Source organism: Mus caroli, chromosome 17 (assembly GCF_900094665.2).
Source record: "Mus caroli chromosome 17, CAROLI_EIJ_v1.1, whole genome shotgun sequence".
Lineage (NCBI taxonomy): Eukaryota > Metazoa > Chordata > Mammalia > Rodentia > Muridae > Mus > Mus caroli.
In genome coordinates this window covers 42,294,723-42,315,154 of record NC_034586.1, presented here as the reverse complement: position 1 = coordinate 42,315,154, position 20,432 = coordinate 42,294,723, and the positions used below count along the sequence as shown (strand labels likewise).

The following is a 20,432-nucleotide window of genomic DNA, read 5'->3' as shown; positions in this document are numbered from 1 at the left end:
AAAAAAAAAAAAAAAAAAAGCTGAAAAGGCAGAAGGAAGTCTTTGAGGAACCAAGCCAAGCCTTGTGTTCTCGCTTTTGAGAATGTCCCCTACAGACTTGGATATGTTTATTCTTGGTTCCGATGTTTTGGAAGGCTCATGAGGCGTGGCCTTGATGGAGGAAGGCTCAGGAGGCGTGGCCTTGATGGAGAAAGGCTCAGGAGGCGTGGCCTTGATAGGGGAAGGCTCAGGAGGTGTGGTCTTGATGGAGGAAGTGTATCACAGGGATGGGCTCTAAGACTCCCCAACCTTCAGTTTGATTGCAGTTCCAGGTGTGAGTTCAGTTCCCCTGTCCTGCTGGCCTGCCGGAGACTTGTTTCCTCATATCCCTGGCATGGTGGATGGACTCTTGCCACTCTGAACCATGAGCTAAAATAAACTTTCTTCCCTAGGTAGCTTTTGGCCTTGGTATTTTATCGATGCAGTGATACCAGTAACTAATATGTGAACTTCTGGTTCTCCTGCTTCCGTGCTGGGAGAGCAGACGTGTGTGTCACCACACCCAGTTTACAGGGTGCTAGGGCAATGGTTCTCAACCTCCCTAACTTTAACACAGTTCCTCATAGTCTGGTAACCCCCCAACCATAAAATAATTTAGTAGGACTGTAAGTTTGCCACTGTTGTGGAAATATCTGATATGCAAGGTATCTGGTATGCAACCCGTGTGAGAATCATTTTACTCTCAGAGGGGTCGAGACCTACAGGTTGAGAACCGTTGTGCTAGGGGCTCGACCCCAAGGCTTTGAGCATGTGCCACATCAACAGAGCTGCAACCCAGTCCCCCCTAGATATAGTTTTAATTGCAGGTCTTCGTGGCCATGGAGTGCTCTGGAGCCCCTGGGTAGAGAAATACAGACCACCACAGGAGGAGGAGGAGGCTTGGTGCTCCCAAGTCTGGCCAGAACCCGTTAACTCTATTAAACTCTCACCAAGGCATCTTCATGTTGCCTGGACACTACCCATGACCTTGCTTGACCCTTGGTGTGTGCAGCCTCTTTCCCACTTGTTGCACCTTGTGTGTAACCGGCGTGTGACAAGCACACAGACACTCATTCTTTTTTTTTTTTTTTTTTGGTTTTTTGAAACAGGGTTTCTCTGTGTAGCCCTGGCTGTCCTGGCACTCACTTTGTAGATTAGGCTGGCCTCGAATTCAGAAATCCGCCTGCCTCTTCCTCCCAAGTGCTGGGATTAAAGGCGTGGGCCACCACGCCCAGCTCAGACGCTCATTCTTAATACCACGGCCTGATTAACTTAATGCTTGCATATGGAAGGCCGTGAGGGTTTCCAGAATGCCAAATATGGGCATTATTTTTTTTTAAATTGACCTTGAGGAAACAGAAGGTCCTCAAAGCAGCCTGCTCTTTCCTGCCCTCCCCCACCCTCATCCCCACCTCATTTCCTCGAGATTATGGGAAACCCAGGTCTGAAAGTACAAACCGGACCCTTTGTTAGTGGTGGTGTTAGGGTAAGTCTGAGGCCTGGGAGCCCTAACAGGCTGTCCTTAGTCACTGGTCTCCAAGAGGCCAAGTGTAAACATGATCGATTAACAATAAAAAGCTAAGTAAAGAAGGGTGTGTTCAATGTGTCCACATGTTGAAGGAGGGCAAAGAAACCCAGAGGACCAGTTAGCTCCCAAGTCCATGGTCATGGTTCCTGGCATGACTTTAAGTTTAAAACAGAAAGTGTTCTAGCTTGCTTTCTACTGCTATGATAAACACTATGACCAGAAACAATGTTTAGAGGAGTTTACATCATCTTACAGCTTCTAGTTTATCATGGAGGGAAATCAGGACAGGACCTGGAGGCAGAAATTGAAGCAGAGGCCATGGAGGAATATTGCCTAATGGCTCACTCTTTAGGTTGGACTCCAGCTACCTTTCTAGGATACTACTATTTATTATATATATATATATGAGTACTGTCCCTGTCTTCAGACACCCCAGAAGAGGGCATCAGATCCCATTACAGGTGGTTGTGAGCCACCATGTGGTTGCTGGGAATTGAACTCAGGACCTCTGGAAGAGTGACCAGTGCTCTTAACCTCTGAGCCATCTCTCCAGCCCACAGGCATTTTCTTAATTGAGGTTCTCTCTTCCCAGATATGTCTACATTTGTGACAAGTTATCAAAACCAAAGCCACACAGAAGGACAAGAGAATGCACACTTGAGCATCTCTGGCTAAGATCCACCCTAGACCTCTCATTGTCTGAGCTCCGTGCTGTCTTTCTGGTGATCTGAGGAGCTGTCAGAACTGTGTGGAATCTCTTGGGAGATGGGGCAGGGGTGCCTCTTGATAGCCTCAGTCTTTTGTCCCTCCTCGCCTGGTTGGGGGTCCGTTATCGCAATAGTTTGATAGTCAAAGGGAGGGTCTCTTTAGAAGATATTCTCTCCTACCAGGATGATTACACCACTGTGCGAGGCTCAGCCAGGAACTGGAAGAAACTGTTTTCTACCAGCATTTATTTTTTCCAATTTAATTTTTTCTTACTTATTCACTTTACATTCTGCTCACTGTTCCCCTCCTGGTCAGCCCCTCCCACAGTCCTTCCTCCATCCTCCCTCCCCCTTCTCCTCTGAGCTGGTGGAGGCCCTTGGGTAGCCCCTCACCCTGGTACTTCAAGTCTCTGTGAGGCTAGGAGCTTCTTTTCCCACTGAGGCCAGACAAACAGCCCAGCTAGTGGAACATATCCCACACACAAACAATAGCTTTTGGGATAACCCCGATTCCAGTTGTTCGGGACCCAATGAAGACCAAGCTGCACATCTGCTACATATATGCAGGGAGGCCTGGGTCCAGCCCGTACAGGTTCTTTGGTTGTTGGTTCAGTTCCTGAGAGCCTCAAGGGTCCAGATTAGTCGGCTCTGCTGGTCTTCCTATGGAGTTTCTATCCCCTTCAGGGCCCCACAATCCTTTCTCCTATTCTTCCATAAGAGTCCCCAAGCTCCATCCACTGTTTGGCTGTGGTGTCTCTGTCTGTCTGAGTCAGCTGCTGGGCGGAGCCTCTCAGAGGACAACATGCTCCTGGCAACAAGCATAACAGACTATCGTTAATAGTGTCAGGGACTGGTGCTTGCCCGTGGATGGGTCTTAAGGCAGTGTTCTTACCAGCAACGAAAATGCTAGAGGCAGGCTAAGGGGATCCAGTAGGGAAGGTTATTACAGAACAGATGAGAAGGGGGTGCACAGAGAAGTTAAGCCTAGGATGGGGTGGAGAGAGACAGAGGATGAAGATTAAACACATTCCTCGAACACAGTCACTGTCTTTCCTTGCCCCACCCCCCTGCTTGATTTCCTCATTGTTGCCAGACACAATAGCCTGTTTCCTCTCTGGGTCTCCCCAGCCCAGGGACTTGGAGCTACTCCATGGTTGCTCGAGACAGGAATTGGGAAGGAATATATATATATATATATATATATATATATATATATATATATATTTATACATATAAGGAATATACATATATATGTATATATATAAGGAATATACATATATATGTATATATATATATGAACCCAGCTGTGAAAGCTGAGGCTGGAAAAGGCGAAGTGTGACTTACTGTGTTGTGTACGTGGTCGTGTGGGCGGGGACAGTGTCACAGCATTCATAGGTATTAAGCTTCAGGGCTCTTTGTAGTTTGGGGGTTCCCAGAGGGAGTTTTCCAAGCCTGCTCTTTGTCCGAGTTGACCTGTTACGATTATTAACTGGCACGGCAAAAATGAAGATATTCTAATAAAACACTCGTGTCTCTCAATTTAACAAACTTCTAAAGCAATGGAGACTACAGAAATGAAAGATTTCCCAGCAGCCTGTAAGCCGCCATGTCTAACTTGGATCTTTTTAATTGTCCCGCCCTTTTTTTTTTTTTTTCTTTTTCTTTTTGCCAGTGTCACCCAAACCAGGAGCTTCTCTCCGGAAGCCCTGCAAGCCGAGGCTGGAGGGACCTGATCGCAAATCTGGAGAGATAAGAAAACACACTGCATTGACCTCCTCGGTGCCACGTGGTTCCCAAAGCGTGACCAGAAACAATTTGGGAAACAAGCTTTGAGCCCAGCATTGAGGATCTTCTCAACTAGTCGAGCCCCCTAAACTTAGAAACTCGCTCATCGTGAACTACAGTTTTGTTTTGTTTTGTTTTTTCCTAGACAGGGTTTCTCTGTGTGGCTCTGGCTGTCCTGGAACTCGCTCTGTAGACCAGGCTGACTTGGAATTCACAGAGTTCACCTGTCTCTGCCTCATGACTCCTGGGATAAAAGACTAGCCCCACAACCACCAGGTTTACCCCAGTTTGTTGTTGTTGTTTGTTGTTATTGTTGCTGTTTATTTATTTATTTATTTATTTATTTATTTTGAGACAGGGTTTCTCTGTATAGCCCTGGCTGTCCTGGAACTCACTCTGTAGACCAGGCTGGCCTCAAACTCAGAAATCCGCCTGCCTCTGCCTCCCAAGTGCTGGGATTAAAGGTGTATACCACCATGCCCGGCTGTTTTTATTTTTTATAGGTTGGTGATGTTAATGTTTGAGAACCTTTTAAATTTTTTATTTTTATTTTATTACCCAGGCTGGTCTTGAACTCATGAAATTACCACATGACACCAGCAGCCCTTAAGCCTGATCCTCTGCCTTCAACTCTGGAATGCTGAGATTACAGCCATGCATTGCTACACTTGGTTCTAGCTTTCCTTTCCATAGCCAGAAATGCTTTATCTTGGATTATGGCATAATCTCCAGACCCAGCTTCAGGAATGTGAAACTTTAAAAAAAATTATTATTTTATAAACGTATATATGTACACTGTGTATCTTAATCATAAATATCTCTAACAATTCTCCCTTACTCTCCCAGACACCCCTCAACAATCCTCTTCCATCTTTTTTTTTTGTTTTTGTTTTTTTGTTTTTTTGCGTCATCTCTTGAGTTTGGATAGTGCTGCCTGCTGCAATGTTGACTGATCTCATCAGCTCGAACTGTGCAGGTCTTGTGCAATTGGTGAGTTTAGTTCAAAGCCATGTCGCGAGAGAAGACAGCATTGCACAACGCTCCTTCTCATCCTTTCCACCTCCTGCTCCGTGTGATGTTCTCTGAGTTCCAGGGAATAAATAGGGAGTTCCAGAGTAAATAGCTGATGAGTTAGGAGTCTCTGCTTTGGGCTAGAGAGATGGCTCAGGGGTTAAGAGCACTGGATGATCTTCCAGAGGTCATGAGTTCGATTCCCAGTAACCATCTGTAATGGGATTCGATGCCCTCTCTTCACATTAAATAAATAAATAAAGAGTCTCTGCTTTAACTGTTGTCCATTGAAGAAAGAAAGGTTCAGGTTGGAGAGGTGGCTCAGCAGTTAAGAGCAGTGGCTCTTCCTAGAGGTCCTGAGTTCAATTCCCAGCAGCCACATGGTGGCTTACAACTATCTGTAATGGGATCCGATGCCATCTTCTGGTGTGTCTGAAGACAGGGTACTCGTCTATGTGTATAAACACAAATATTTATAAGGTGGTTTGACAGTTGTAAGTTTCCCACGAAGGCCTATGACCTTCAGAGCTGTCCTACGACCTTCAGAGCTGTGGGCATTTGACCAAGTTTTCAGTACCAAGCATGAGTTTGCTCTGTTGGAAACTCAATCCTCAAATCCAAGGAGAAAGTGGTTGGTTGTTCCTGTAACATTCATACCAGTATTGCACCAATAGGCATACTCTGCCTGTCAGGCTAATATGCAGAGGGAGGGTCATCTCTGAATATGACTATATTACTTTCCTCCTGCAGCAGCCTGCAACGTCTTCCATTGCCGGGAAAGCTAACCAGCAAGGATAAACGGGAATGTGACGCTTTTAGGGGAAAATTTAATTGGGACTCCGGAGGCCAGATTCTGCTACTTCAAAACTTACCTCTTTGTCAGGGTGATTATTTCAACTGGCTATTTTGAGAAACTGTAGACACAGAAGTCTCTCTGTAAAGCTGCCCTTTTGTGAAGGAAAGGAAACGTTCACTTGTAAAGTCTCCTGTACCAGGAAGACAGCTATTCTAAAGTAACTTTTACCACAAAGGTTTCTTTCTTTTCTTGCAATGAGAGCAGTCCAGTGCAAGGTCGCAGCCCAACTCAGGAGACTTTTATCTACATAACAAGACGATCTATTCTCCATAACTTTTTTTGTGTCTCTCAGCCTCGCCTGGTTTGTCTCTGTTACCCCCAGGGAGCCTCATGCGGCTATTCTCAACTTGGAGTTACAGATGGTTATGAGCCATCGTGTGGTCTCAGGATGGTATACAGACATTAATGCTTGCTAACAACCTCACTTTTTTTTTTTAAACTCACATTAGTCCTTATAAAATTAAAATCTGTGTCACTTATTAATGTGTTTTTTGGGACAATTCAATTCATATACTGGTCAAACAACTGAGAAAGGACAGTGGACACAGCAATATTTTTTTCCTCCATGCAAAGCCTTAGACAGAATTTATTATTTTCTGAGACAACAGTTAAGAAACAGTAAGGAGGCCATTTGTGCCTGGAGAGTAAGGGAGGCAAAAAAAAGAGGCTAGGGGCTGGAGAGATGGCTCAGTGGTTCAGAGCCCTTAACTGTTCTTCCAGAGGAACCAGATTGGATTCCCAGCATCCACACGATGGTTCATAGCCGTCTGCAATTTCAGTTCCAGACTAATGCCCCCTTCTCACTTTGGCAAGTGCTGCATGAATGTAGTACATAAATATACATGCAGGGTTTGCTGATGAGATGGCTCAGCGGTTAAGAACACTGACTGTTCTTCTGAAGGTCCTGAGTTCAAATCCCAGCAACCACAGGGTGGCTCACAACCATCCATAATGAGATCTGACGCCTTCTTCTGGTGTGTCTGAGGACAGCTATAGTGTACTTACATATAATAATAATAAATAAATACATCTTAATATATATATATATACATACATGCAGATGAAATGCTCATATACATAAATTAAGAAGAAAGACACGGGGAGAGATGGCTCAGCAGTTAAGGGCACTGTCTGCTCTTCCAGAGAACCTGGGGCTCGTTCCCAGCACCCATGTGGTGGCTCACAGTTGTCCGTAAAATTCCAGTCCCAAGGGATCTGATGCCTTTTTATGGCCACTGTGGACATTCCTGTGGGTTACAAACACACTTGTAGACAAAACACCATATACATAAAATAATCATAACACTTTTTTTTTCCGAGACAGGGTTTCTCTGTGTAGCCCTGGCTGTCCTGGAACTCACTCTGTAGACCAGGCTGGCCTCGAACTCAGAAATTCGCCTGCCTCTGCCTCCCAAGTGCTGGGATTAAAGGCATGTGCCACCACGCCCAGCTTTAACACATATTTTAAGATGTTTTATATGTATAGCTGTTTGTTTACATGTATGTATGTGCACCCTGCACATATTTGGCGCCCATGAAAAACAGCGGGGAGCATCAGATTCCTTGATACAGCAGTTACAGATGATTGTGAATTATCATGTGTGTAGTGGGAACTGAACCCAGGTCCTCTGCAAGGGCATCCAGTGCTCTTAATCCGCCTAGCCCCCATAAGACATTTTTTTAAAGCAAAAGAAATTATGAGCATACTTTAAAAGTACATCAGATATTTATTAAAAAGGAATTAGAAGCTAAATCAGGAAGCCCAAGGAGGTTACATTACCCAGGGCCTTTGCAGGTGAGAAGGAGACCCTTTGTGTGTGTGTGTGTGTGTGTGTGTGTGTGTGTGTGTGTGTTTGTTTTTATGTTTTGGGCTGGGATCTGGGGGTAAAATCTGGGGTCTCAAACCTTGTAGGTTAGAGGCCTGTTCCTGAGCTACACATCCTGAAACTGTAGCCTTAACTGTTAGTTAAGTTGTTAAGATATGAGATTGGGGTGAGGAGTGGGCTGGAGAGATGGCTCAGTGGCTAAGAGCACTGGCTGCTCTTCCAGAGGTCTTGAGTTCAATTCCCAGCAACCACATGGTGGCTCACAACCATCTGTAATGGAATCTGAAGCCCTCTTCTGGTGTGCTTGAAGATAGCAGTAGTATACTTACATATATCAAATCAATCAATCAATCAATCAATTAATCAATCGGTATGTAAATAAATAAATATGAGACGGATAGTAGGAAGAGGAGGAGGGCAGATTCCAATTCATGTTTTCTAAAGGCTGTTCTAGGCATAAACAATAAAGAGGAACATGAGTCTGATGGCCTCCAGGAGCTCCTACATAGAGTAGTCCCAATAGCTCAGGGACGATGGCAGGCTAGATAAGCTGGTCAACAGCTAGGGTTCCTTGTCTGAAGGCATTAGAGGGGTTCTCTTAATGCTCTAGGCCCTAGAATCTAGGGACTTTCACTCTGGGAAAGGCAGTTCTTTGGCTTTGACATAGAAAAGAATTGTAGCCAGGCAGTGGTGGCGCATGCCTTGAATCCCAGCACTTGGGAGGCAGAGGCAGGAGGATTTCTGAGTCTAAGGCCAGCCTGGTCTACAGAGTGAGTTCCAGGACAGCCACCATGGCTACACAGAGAAACCCTGTCTTGGGGAAAAAAAAAAAAGATTTATATATTTACTTTATTTATATGAGTACACTGTCGCTGTCTTCAGACACACCAGAAGAGGGCATCAGATCCCATTATAGATGGTTGTGAGCCACCATGTGATTGCTGGGAATTGAACTCAGGACCTCTGGAAGAGCAGTCAGTGCTCTTAACCACTGAGCCATCTCTCTCCAGCTCCGTGATTTATTTTTTAAAGCTGGGTGTGTGGGGGCACATGCTTTTAGTCCCAGCATTTGGAAGGCTGGGGGCGGGAGGGGCGGGGGAGGGTGTGTGGATCCTTGTGGGATCTACACAGTAAGTTCCAGAACAGCTAGGGCTATATAGAATCATAGGTTTCTGTCTCAGATAATAAGTCTCTTGGCTGATATAATAAACCAAATTGAGCCAAATTTAAAAAGTATAAAAGCAGGTTTATTGGAGACAGCTCTCAAGTGGGTTTACGTCTCAGAGAATCAGAGGAGGCCAGAGAAATCTCCATGCAGACAGGGGTAAAGAGGCAGACACACAGACAGACAACATTGAGAGTACTAGGAGCGAGCTCTGGGCTGGCTGGGGACCCTCTTATCTGCAGCACCCACCTCGAGCACCTCTTGGAGGCAGATGATGATGTAAGCAGCTGCCAGGTCCCTGAGAACAGACCAGTAGCATCACCTGATACTAACATAGGTTTGTTTTTTTTCTCTTTGCAAATTGTATATGTGTGTCTGGGAGTACAGAGCCGGTGCAGGCCAGAAAGATGTTGGATCCCCGGAAGATGGAGGTACAGTGGTTGTGAGACGCCTGACATGGGCACTAGGAACCGTAGTCAGGAACTTCTGGATGTGAGGTTTCACTCTGGAGCCGTCCCACCATCCCCGAAAATTCCAACTGAAAGAAAAGCCATGTAGATTTACTGATGAGCAACACAGCACCAGGAAGCAAGGAATCTAGGAAAATATCCAAATCACTGGAAATATGCAAATTCCAGTTACAGAAGACTGGAAAACCTAGGGAAGGGTCAGCTCTGGGGTGCGGCCTGGCCGTTTATCCAGCATGATCCTGAGGGAGGTATCCTGATTCTTTACCTCAGGCCCCTCATCTTTTAAATAGCTGTCACTGTCGCTTCCCTGCAAGGTGAAGGTGAGAAATTGAGCAAGACCAAGAACTCAAGACTCACCTGTTTTTGCTAGGCATCCACACAGCGGGCGCGGCAGGCCCATGGTGCATGGGGGAGGGGAGTGAGGGGGGTGGGTAGGTTAGGTGGGACAAGCTTGTGGCTACTGAACCACATCTAAGCAAGTGAGAGAAGCATGCTCCCTGTAGATCTACATTCTTGCCTCTCCATGTTTCCATTTTTAATCTTTAATCTTTTCTTCCATCAGAGTCTTTGATACTGATGGGGACAGCTAATGACAGATAAGAAGGAACTATATTCCTACAGCTTTGAAGTTTGCAAAAAACACTTCATGGATACTCTATCAGTTCTCTAGAAGAACAGAACGGATGAAATGAGTAGATCAAAATTAAATAATTTAATTAAACCTACTAGGAGCTAGAGGGAAGGCCAATCCAGCAGAGATCTGAGCATCTGCCTTGGCCACACCCTTTTGATATGGAGAGTCTCCTGTGACAATTAAGGCAATCAGGGCAGTTCTGCAGGAGAGGCTCCCTATGTAGATGATTTTAATTTGTGGCAAGTTGAAATTGAAACCAACCATAATAGCCACCATCTGCACTGGACCCAGCCTGGAATTACAGCTGTTTTCTGAGGCAGGGGTGGGGATGTGGGAGTGTGGGGGATGAGATGATGAAAATCTTAAAGCAAAACACACTGTGTGGCAGAGGCAGAAGGATGTCTGTGAGTTCCAGGTCAGCCAGCGCTACACAGATAAACCCTGTACAAACAAACAAACAAGCAAACACTCCAAAAACCAAATAAAAAACCTAGGCCATACATCCAACCAGATATAGCTGGATATGTATACAAATATATGTGTATGTGTGTACAAATATATGCATACAAATATATGTATATACATGTATATACACATATGTACATGTGTATGTATATATACTTAAAATACATACATAGAAAACATGTGTATGTATATATGTATATATTATACATATATACATATATCCTTTAGAGTGAGGCAGGGAAATGACTGGAGAAGGTCTTGAACTGTATGCTCTTCTGTCCTTGAGTAGGCCTTGATGTATATCCAGCCCTATGTAACTGTGCTCAGTTAAAACAGAAACTGTGCCTCCCATCCTGTACCCTAAAAGGGCCCAGCAAAGACTCCTCAAGTCCTGGCTGGCTTGGCCACTGGGGTGATATAGGTAAGCTGAACACAGCTTAGCTTCATCTGAGGTCACACACACACACACACACACACACACACACACACACACACACACACACGCTGTCCTCTTCTCTGATTCCTCCACTACCAAAGGTAACACCTGAGGTGACTGGATCCCAGAAGAGTCCACATGCTTCAGGTCACAGGGCTAGAAAGTACAGCTCAACGCTGAGGTCTGCCACCATCCCACCCCACCCCACCCCATGGGGAATTCCTGCACATGGCCCCTCTTGTCTTCTCCTCCTAAGATGGCAAGAGGGAGCAGCTGGACAGAATATACCAGGTGCCAGAACACAGCTGTTCCCTCCTTGTCCGCCCCCCTCCACACCCAAGCAAGCTGAGCTGGGTGGAGGCTGAGGGGGGGGTGGGGCTCCCTTGTGATGTCCAGGGGTGCTGAATCCACCGCAGGCAAAAGCATCCTGAAATTGATTCTGAGCAGTTCTGACTGGTGAGAGCTGCCACTGACCGGTTAGAGCTGGTGAGCAGGAGGGCAAGGAGTTCAGGCTTCAGGTCAGAGTATGCAAAGGGAGGGAGGGATTAAAGGAAGTGGGTTCTGGAAAAGGCCCTAGCCTCAGTTCCCACCACCTTCCAGCCCTGGGCTCCCTTCCCATCTGTGCTAACAGTGAGTGAACTCCTTAGCCAGCTTTCATCCCAGAAGAAAGCTGCACTGTAAAACAGTTGAAAGGGAGGACTCCACACCTCCCACCGTGCTTTGCCAGGTGAGGTGGGTGCCTGAGATACAGTCTAGAACCCGGATTCCCTTTGCAGGTCCAGGTCCTGCCATGCCCGTTCCACTGCTCCCGATGGTGCTTCGATCGTTGCTGTCCCGCCTGCTGCTGCCTGTTGCCCGCCTGGCCCGGCAGCACCTCCTGCCCTTGCTGCGCCGGCTGGCCCGCCGACTGAGCTCCCAAGACATGAGAGAGGCTCTGCTGAGCTGTCTGCTCTTTGTCCTCAGCCAGCAACAGCCACCGGATTCTGGAGAGGCCTCCAGAGTGGACCGATCCCAGAGGAAGGAGAGATTGGGCCCCCAGAAGTGAGGCCATGGGTCCTGGAAACAGCAACGCCCATCAAAGTGCTTTTGGAGCCGGTTAGTCCAGGCGTCGGTCCGCACGCACGCACGGGCACGGACCGCAGACTGCCCAGTGGGTGAAGACAGTCCGGGCTGAGTGCAAGAGGGCTCTGACCTGAACAGTTCCCACTCCCCTAGCTCCTAGCAGGCTACAGATTGTGTTGATTGCCCCTTCCTCTCTGCAGCTTCCTCTGCCTTATCTCTGGCCTCCAGGGTGGGCCTGCAAATGCAGGTATCAAGGTCAGTTAAGAGATGATGTTTCACTTAGACGCCAGACAATTTAGCTAAGAGGTGGTATTTAAATCCAAACTGTCCTGTCTACCTTAAAATTATAAGACCTTGCTTCCCGTTAAAGACTGAATACTTTCAAAGCTTGGTACGCAGCAGGTAGTCAATAAACGAGGACAGTGTGTTGTTGTTATTGGTGGTGGTGCCTGTTGGTTTTTGAGACTGTTTTATGTATACCAGTCTGGCCTCAGACTCCTGAAATGATCTTGAACTAATTTCTGTCCTCTAAGACTTTACTTCCAAGGCACTGGCATTACAGACATACACCACATCCAAGCCTAGTTTGGGATTGAACCCAGAACTGTATGCACACTAGGCAAGCGCTCTCTCTACCGGTTGAGCTAATTCCAGGCTCTGTGTTGGATGACTGAGGTGTCTCAGAAAATCTCACCACCCCTACTCTCGCCTACCTCCGGGTTGGTTATCTGTGGGAAGCTGGAGAAGGGGCAGAGGTGAAGGCACTGACTGGTAAGACTTCCTTCGGATAACTTGTTCCATCTGTCTGTCCCTCGGTCCTCACAAGCTACAAGTTTGGAATTGCGTAACTTCATTTAGAATGTCCTACTGAGGCCCGCCCAGCAATGGCTTAGATCTCTGTTGCAGGAAGGCTAGCTGGCTGACAGAGCAGGAAAATGGATCCCCGGTGTGCTTTGGAGACATCTCAGCTAGATAGTGGGATAAAGAAGACTGGCCAGCAGGCAGTGGGCCGGGAAGTGGGGACATGTGTGACCTTTAGGGACATCTTTTTGTTTGCTTGTTTGTTTTTCGAGGCAGGGGTTGTTTTGTTTATTTATTTATTTATTTATTTATTTTTAAAGACAGGGTTTCTCTTTCTCTGTATATCCCTGGCTGTCCTGGAACTCACTCTGTAGACCAGGCTGGCCTCAAGCTCAGAAATCCTGCCTCCCTCTGCCTCCCAAGTGCTGGGATTAAAGGCATGCACCACCACCGCCTGGCACTTTTAGGGACATCTTACTACCCTTGAAGAAATAAATCACCTCAAAATTTCACTTCTAGGGGCTGGAGAGATGACTTGGCAGTTAAGAGCACTAGCTGTTCTTGGAGAGGACTTGAGTTCAATTTCCAGCATCCTCGTGGCGGCTCACAGCCCTCTATAAGCCCAGTTCCACACCTTCCTCTGGCCTCGAAGGCCTCCAGGCATGACCTGGTGCATAGACACACATTCAGGCAAAACACCCATACATATAAAATTTTTTTAATGTACTTTCTCACTCCCCAGATGAGTGAACACTTTTGTGTATGCATGCGTGGGCGGGCATCGTGTACTATGATTCTCTGAATAATTTGATTATGATTGTCACACAATAGTCCCTCCAGCAGTGACTTCTGCTGTAGATTAAAAGGGCATAGTAAGAAACACAGACCCCTACCAGGGGATCCTCAATCAAGTTGGGGATCCCACACAGGTTCCTACAGAAACTTGAGCCTGTGAAAGCGTGACATCTGAGCTGAGCCGCCCCTCCCCCTCCTAGGCCGGGCAGAACTTTTTCCTCCTCCCCGTGACCCAGCTATTCCTACAGAGTCCTCAGAAACTAGAGCATGTGCGACCTGTGCGGACAGGTGGATTAAAAGCAGTCCCACCTTTCCTAACACGTCCTCTTCTCAGCCCCACGGCCCCACCCACTGGACCTCCTTCGGCCACCGGGCGTCCCCAGATCTCCACCCCTCCAGCCGCGCGGGGCGGGGCAGGGCAGGCAGCAGCTGCGGAGCGTGAGGCCAGGGAGCTATCGTCGGTGGGGGCTACTCTCGCGCGCCCCGTGCCAGAGACTGGTCAGCTCTGGCCTTGGCAGCGACCCCCACCCCCCAGGTGAGGAGGTCGGGAGATGGATGGGGTCCCCACGATCTGGGAATTTTCATTCTGTCCAGCCTCCCCACCCCCACCCCCACCTCAGGTCCAGTCTCAGCAGGTGCAATGGGGCGGCCATGGGGACCAAACTGTTCTGATGGTGTCCAACAGGCCCTTTGAAAAGGAGGGTTTGGCTCCTGGAGTACAAATCTGTCACCTCATGAGGAAGGATGGATATATATGTAATTTTATTTATTTATTTATTTATTTATTTATTTATTTATTTTGGAGAGTTTGTAGGCCCACAGTTGGATGGTTGTTTAAACTCTGGGCCACTTAAAATTGTCCCCTGGGTCAGAGGAGACTTACCTGCCAACCAGCGGGTTAGGAGAGTCATCAGAGAAATTTGGCTAGAAGCCAGATTTAGACAAAATGAACCAAGTCAATTCTTCTTGGACCCTGACCTAGTATCCACCCTGTGTACACATCGGTCTTTATTTGAAAATTTGATACTGGGCACAGGGAAGACTCACTCAATTGGTTCAATCCTCTCAGAGCCTATGTATGTATGTATACATATTTTGTATATGTATGTATGTACATATATACATATTTTTCCCAATGCTGTGATGCCACTTATAATCCCAGCACTGGGAAGGCAAGGGAGAGGACAAATGGTTAGAAATTCTATGTTACAAAACAAGGTGGGCCAGGCCAGGTTAGTGGCACAGGCTTTGATTTTAGCCCTCCTAAAGCAGAGGCAGGCAGCTCTGTGTGAGCTACAGGCCAGTCTGGTCGGCCTAGAGAATTCCAGGTCAGGCAGAGTTACAGGGTGAGATCCTGTCTCAAAAAAAAAAAAAAAAAACAAAACTCAGGGTGGTGGAGAATTGGCTCAGTGGTTAAGAGTGATTACTGTTTTTGAAGAGGACCTGGGTCGGGTGCCAGCACCCACAACAGCCTACGAGTCCAGTTCCAAAGGATCCAAAGTCCCCCAGGCCTCCATGTACACTTGCTCTGTGTGGTGTGAACACACAAATACATAATCTTGAAAAAAAAAATCAATGTGGACGGTCCCTAAGGACTGCAGCCAAAGGTAGTTCTCTGGCTACATACATACGCACACACACACACACGAGAGGGGGAGGAGGAAGAGGGAGACAGTTTGATCTTATATTAATACGGAATCTTTCCACTAACTTATTTTTTTAGCAATGGCATTAGAACTGAAGAACTAGCTCAATGGCTAGAGCACACCCCTAGCATGTTCTGTTCCAAGCCTTGAACTTGACCCCAGTGTCCTCAAACAAACAAGAGTAAAACGACGACAACAAAACCCACATTTCCTTAAAACTCTTCTTCATTGCTGGCTCTTTTTTGTGTCCCCTTAAATTCAGCACAGTGGGCAAGTGTTTCCCCGGGTTTCCCCTAGTTCCTTTTCTGCCACAAGGCCACAAAGATTTAATCACTCACAAGAGAGAACTTGAGACATAGCTTGTGACACACACACACACACACACACACATAGAGCCTGGAGCAAACACTCTTGCAGCCAACACAGATGGTCAGATGGCTGTTGCTAACAGCTGAGAGAACAGGGCCTGGAGAGAGAGAGAGAGAGAGAGAGAGAGAGAGAGAGAGAGAGAGAGAGAGTTAGTTGAGAGAGTTGAGTGTGGTGGCAAGCAAACCTACCTTCTAAAGGGTGAGGGGCAGAAATGATAGAGTTAGCCACAGTCCCAGCTGGGGAGGACAGGACATAAAGGTGAGCATGAGGTCAGGTGGACCAACCCTCCTGACCCAACCTTAGTGACAGGGAATGGGGAGCCATGATATGAGGAGGAAGGTAAAAAGAGAGGCCTGGTAGACCTGCCTAAGGATCTGCCAGGCCCAGGCTTGTGCGAGCTGGGTTCCCAGGGCTGTCCAGCAGAGGGCCCCGGCACCAGCAACTGCCTGAGGCTGCCTGGGGTGTGGGTGCTGGCTGGAGCCCATGCAAGGAGCTTGCCAGATGGGCTGTTCTCCAATAATAACAGGCCTGCCTGTGGCCATCTGCATAGACGGCCAGGTCCCAGTGGGCGTGAGGAAAGGAACCAGCCTTCCCCAGTCTGGCTGGGACCCTTACCACTTCTTCTGTTCACTTCCAGCTCGCTTTGCACATAAGGGCTCCCAGCCTGACCATGGCTAGTCGATCTCTCCCACAGCTGTGCCAGCTATGGTAACAGGGCCAGACCTGGGAAGGGAAAGAGGGGGTCAAGTAGCGGGGGCAACGGAAGAAAGGAGGCAAAGGCAGGGAGAGACAGACCAGACAAACAGGGCAGGGATCTGGCGTTGTGGACAGACATGAGGCTACTCTTAAGCCATGGGATAGTGCCCAGAAAAATACCACCCAAGCCCGACTTCCTGCCCTCTGTTTGCTTAGTGCTAGTGAGGAGATGTGTCATCTCTGTGGGAGCAGGAAGGCTGTATACGCCCCCACCAGAGCAGCTTGAGAGAACCCACTGCCCTACAGAGTCAGCTACCTCCTAAGGGCTCAGTCGTTCTCTGGGGAGACTGAGTGCGCCTTTTCCCTGCGATGTTAGCACTGGTAATTGTTAATTAGCTCCAATGGTTTCTCTGGAGCACAGGTTCCTTAGAGAGGTGGGGTGAGACAGGCAATCTGGATGGGATGTTCTTGCCTCAGGACCCTCCTGCAACTTCTGGGCTACATCAGTAGGGAGTGCTACTGTAGGGGGTCCCTCCTCCTTTGTACCCCAGCCCTGGAGGGGGGGCAGGGAGGGAAGGGGAGGGGTATGAATGGTAGGAGGCTCAGCAAGGCTTCTAGCCCCGAGGGTTATCTTGGGATGGGACAGTGAAATGCTGGCTAGGACAAAGATATGCAGGATGTGAGGCCTTTCTTCCTGGCTTCCCTTTCTCCGGTCTCCAGCTGTGTTTCAGTTTTCTTAGAGGCCTCAGGGCTGTCCCCTTATGCCTTCATAAAGGAGCCTTCAAGGCAACCTGGGGGTGGGGGGAGCGGATGCTGTTTGTGTGGTGTGCAGCGAGTCTGAGGGCAGGAGAGAGAAAACGAAACACCTCCAACGTCCGGGTTCCAGAACGATCAAATCTGAGGTATCCCAGAAAGTCTTCTTGAAGGGAAAAGGAGGAGTGGAAAGGAAAAAGGATGTATTAGAAGGGTGTGTGTGTGTGTGTGAGGGGGTTGCTAGCAGTAAAACGGTAGAGTGGGAATAATGGCGTGGGCGGGGTTCGGAGAGGGATAACGGAACACCTGAGGTGGAGCGTGGCTGTGGGGGCGTCTGGACCTGGGTGAGCAGAGGGCCTGTCTGTGCAAGAGTCCCGCCTTGGAATGTGTAGGAGTTAGGAGCGCAGGGCCAGAGCGGAAATTAGGGGTACCCAGTGGGGGGGCCCTGTCCCCTCCCAGGCTCGCGTGTCCGTGCGACAGTTGGGAAGGGTCCTAAGACGTGCTCCGCCATCGAAGCCAGCAGCCCTGGAGGCCCTAGGCGTAGGGTCCCTGTGACTGGGAGCCGGTGAACTGTTGAGGGGGCGGCGAGGAGCCCGGGGGCGGGGCTGTCGCCGGGAGGAGGTGGCTCCCACGGGCCCGGGGCGGGCCCAGCAGAGGGCGGGTTTGAAAGCGCTCGGGCGGGCGCGGGAAGCGCTGGCCAAGCGCGCAGATTTCGTCGCCGGAGGTGTCCTTCTCCAGCAGGTGCTCGTAGGGCCCGGGTGGGACATGCTGGGGACTCCGGGGTAGAGAGTGGAGTGTCCGGCTTGCCAGGAGGGAAAAGGAGGCCCGGCCTGCTAGCTCCGAGGCCGCGACAGGGACTTTGGGGTGCGGCCCCCACGCGGCGCGTGCGGAGCAGCGCCAGCACGTGGCGCGCATGGGCCTGGCTCTGGGTAGGGGGACTCTCCTTTTGTGGGGACCAGGGCGGAGCTGGGCCCAAGACAGCCTGGCTTCTGGGCCTGGAAGCGACTGTCGCTGTGTTGACTTCCGCAGAGGATCGGCGAGTGGGTAGTTCAATGCTACAGCTGTGTGAACTAGAGAGAGGGGTTGCGTTGCCTTCTGCCCCGAGGCAGGAGGATGGGGAATGCCGGAATACAAATGGACGTGAAGGGAGCTAGCTGGCCATTTACAGACTAAACTCCTGTTCCTGGCCTCCCTTTCCTGGGCGAGTCCTCATTTACTCTACGCGGAGAGTAAACGTGTGACAAGATAAAGGACTGACGCGCACTCCCAGGCTTCCTTTGGATAAAGGCTTACTCCACCCTTGCACCTTATACCCCATTCGGGTCCTCTTTCCAAGCCTGAGCCAGCCCCCTCTTCTCGATTAACCCTCCTCCGTTCTGTTCCTCTTGTCCTGCTTGTGTGAGCTTTGCATACAATAATATATGCGTGGTGGAATGGTTGTGAGGTGTCATGAATCTGAAACTAATGTTATGTGAGAGAATGACCTGAATCTCGCACTTGTTTTAACCCTTTAATTGGAGCACTGTTGCCTTCCTAGAAGCCTACATGAATAGCTGAGGAGCCTTGTCAATTTCGACTTCCCCACTTGAGAAGGAATCTAGAATGATCGGTACATTGAGTATTGATGCTGTCACCCCCATTCACCAGCTCTGCGGGGCTTTCTCAAGTGATGGAGCCTCTTTAAACCTCAATCGCCCTAACTGTTTAGTAGAAGCGGATGCCTGCTACCTTCGGGGCAGCTGGAAGAGGGGCATCCTCAGATTGCAAGCGAAGATTCTGATGTAGCAGAAACTAGGCTGAGAAACTGAGCTGCATGAGAGGACCCTTAGGACGCAGGAAGGCCTCAGATGGGCGATAGCTTTCAGGGCCTCTCCATCTCGGCAGGTCAAGGCATGGCTGAAATGATACCAGAGGCTCTGAACTGCTATCAGATCTCTACCGGGACAAAAGCAAAGAAAGCCCCTAAGCAGCAAATGGAATGTTTGGATGTGGGCGGGACCGGGACCCAAGGGCTGCCTGTGGCTTTAACTGGTGCCCAGAGGGAGGTGGGGTTTTCTGCAAGGGGAGAAGTGATGTGTGTGTGTGTGTGTGTGTGTGTGTGTGTGTGTGTATACTTGTCCAAGCCTAGGCCAGTTTTATGATGGAAGAGTTAGCCTCCCTCTGGCTTGGGGCTATATTCACTTTTGCTGGTGCATGGGAGAGGTGTGGGGTGCTCAGTGGAGAATTAGCTATGTTTTGATGGGGTCCCTTCCCTACTATCTAATGGAAACCTGAGTCCTCAGGCTACCCCCAGCCGCAGCAGAACCCTCTTGTCCTAGATAAATAGCAGTGCTACTGTTTGCTGCCGCTCTGTCCCCAGTGCCTAGGAGGACACCTGGCGGACCCACAGAGACCCTCAGCCAATAGTCCTTGAAACCAGCAGCAGGAGCCTTCTGCCTCCTTCTGGAGGTGTGTGGCTTTGCTGTCCAGGACTGAGGGATTCGGCCAGTCTGGGTTTCACCCACAGCAGAATAGAAAAGCGGCTACAGGGCCTCAGGGTGACCAGCTGTGACGCCTGTCTGGGTGGGCGGGGACTGAAGTTCTAGCTGCACCTGAGAGCTGACCTGGCTGCCACAGGCTTAGCTCCCCTGCTGAGCCGGCAGCTTCGGCTGCTGTCTTATCTCCCAGCTACAGGGTGGCCCTTTATCTCTCCCAGCTTCACTGGTACTTTTAGCTTCTGCAGCTTCTTAGCTTGTGAGACCCCCGCTGAATGGGGGCCCCCTGAGGCCTGAGGGATTCTCTCCTGATAAGCCTTGGCCAACTTTTCCACTCTGGACCCTCACCTAGGACCCAACCTCCTGCCTGAGCCTGAGCCAGGACCCCTTCCTGGGGAACGTCCAGGTACCTTTGGCTCTCACCGTCCTGCCAACATCGAGTCTATAAATTCGGTGAGTGACAAGACGGGGATCTGGAGCTGCTTGCCCTAGACAAAGAAATAGCAGTCTGGGGAGTGGGGTGTCCCTGTGGGGGGGTGTCCCTGTGTCCCTTGAATATGCTGCTTCCTTATGTCGAGGGTGTGGTTAGGAGCTCTGGGAGCAATGATGCTAGCTTTCCAAATTTCCCTTCAAAGCCACTGTCAGACACGGGAAGAGGATAGTTAGTGGCCTTGGACTGAGAAAGGAACTGGGGGGCGGGTGGGGGGAGGAACATTCTGGGACTGGAGGTCAAGGAAAGGAACTTGCTGTGGAGAAGGCTGTGTCCCTCCCACAGTTATGAAATATATTCCTGGAGAACTCAGGAAGCCCCTAGGCAGCGGCTGGAAAGCAGAGGCTGGCTCCAGCAGAGGCTGGCTCCAGCAGAGGCTGGCTCCAGCAGAGGCTGGCTCCAGCAGAGGCTGGCTCCAGCAGAGGCTGGCTCCAGCAGAGGCTGG

The 20,432-nt window shown here is 49.2% G+C and overlaps 2 protein-coding genes across 8 annotated transcripts in view; both read left to right on the top strand.

Annotated features, from left to right (window-relative positions):
- Window positions 1–11,295: 11,295 nt before the first annotated feature.
- On the top strand, window positions 11,296–12,403 carry Mymx (myomixer, myoblast fusion factor). Of its 3 annotated transcripts, none has more exons than XM_021150135.1 (2): window positions 11,296–11,387; window positions 11,678–12,403. In XM_021150135.1, the coding sequence occupies exon 2, from the start codon at window positions 11,692–11,694 to the stop codon at window positions 11,944–11,946; it is 255 nt and encodes an 84-aa protein (XP_021005794.1). In that variant the 5' UTR covers window positions 11,296–11,387; window positions 11,678–11,691; the 3' UTR covers window positions 11,947–12,403. The 3 variants fall into 3 exon arrangements, with proteins under 3 accessions (XP_021005794.1, XP_021005792.1, XP_021005793.1); XM_021150133.1 differs by having other exon boundaries at window positions 11,331–11,419; XM_021150134.1 differs by having other exon boundaries at window positions 11,333–11,357; window positions 11,678–11,946.
- Window positions 12,404–13,978: 1,575 nt separating this feature from the next.
- Window positions 13,979–20,432, top strand: part of Slc29a1 (solute carrier family 29 member 1 (Augustine blood group)) — a 14,422-nt gene continuing 7,968 nt past the window's right edge. The window contains exons 1-2 of one of the 5 annotated variants that reach the window (XM_021186098.2): window positions 13,979–14,094; window positions 19,850–19,950. The gene's annotated coding sequence lies outside the window, so the exon portion shown is untranslated. Of the gene's footprint in view, window positions 14,095–17,649; window positions 17,765–19,447; window positions 19,472–19,599; window positions 19,727–19,849; window positions 19,951–20,432 lie in introns of those variants that run through there. The other 4 variants (XM_021186096.2, XM_021186099.2, XM_029471474.1 and 1 more) reach the window with 4 other exon arrangements.

Bases quoted from the DNA above. Each gene is read 5' to 3' on its own strand.
- Mymx (XM_021150135.1), top strand. From the start codon at position 11,692: ATGCCCGTTCCACTGCTCCCGATGGTGCTTCGATCGTTGCTGTCCCGC.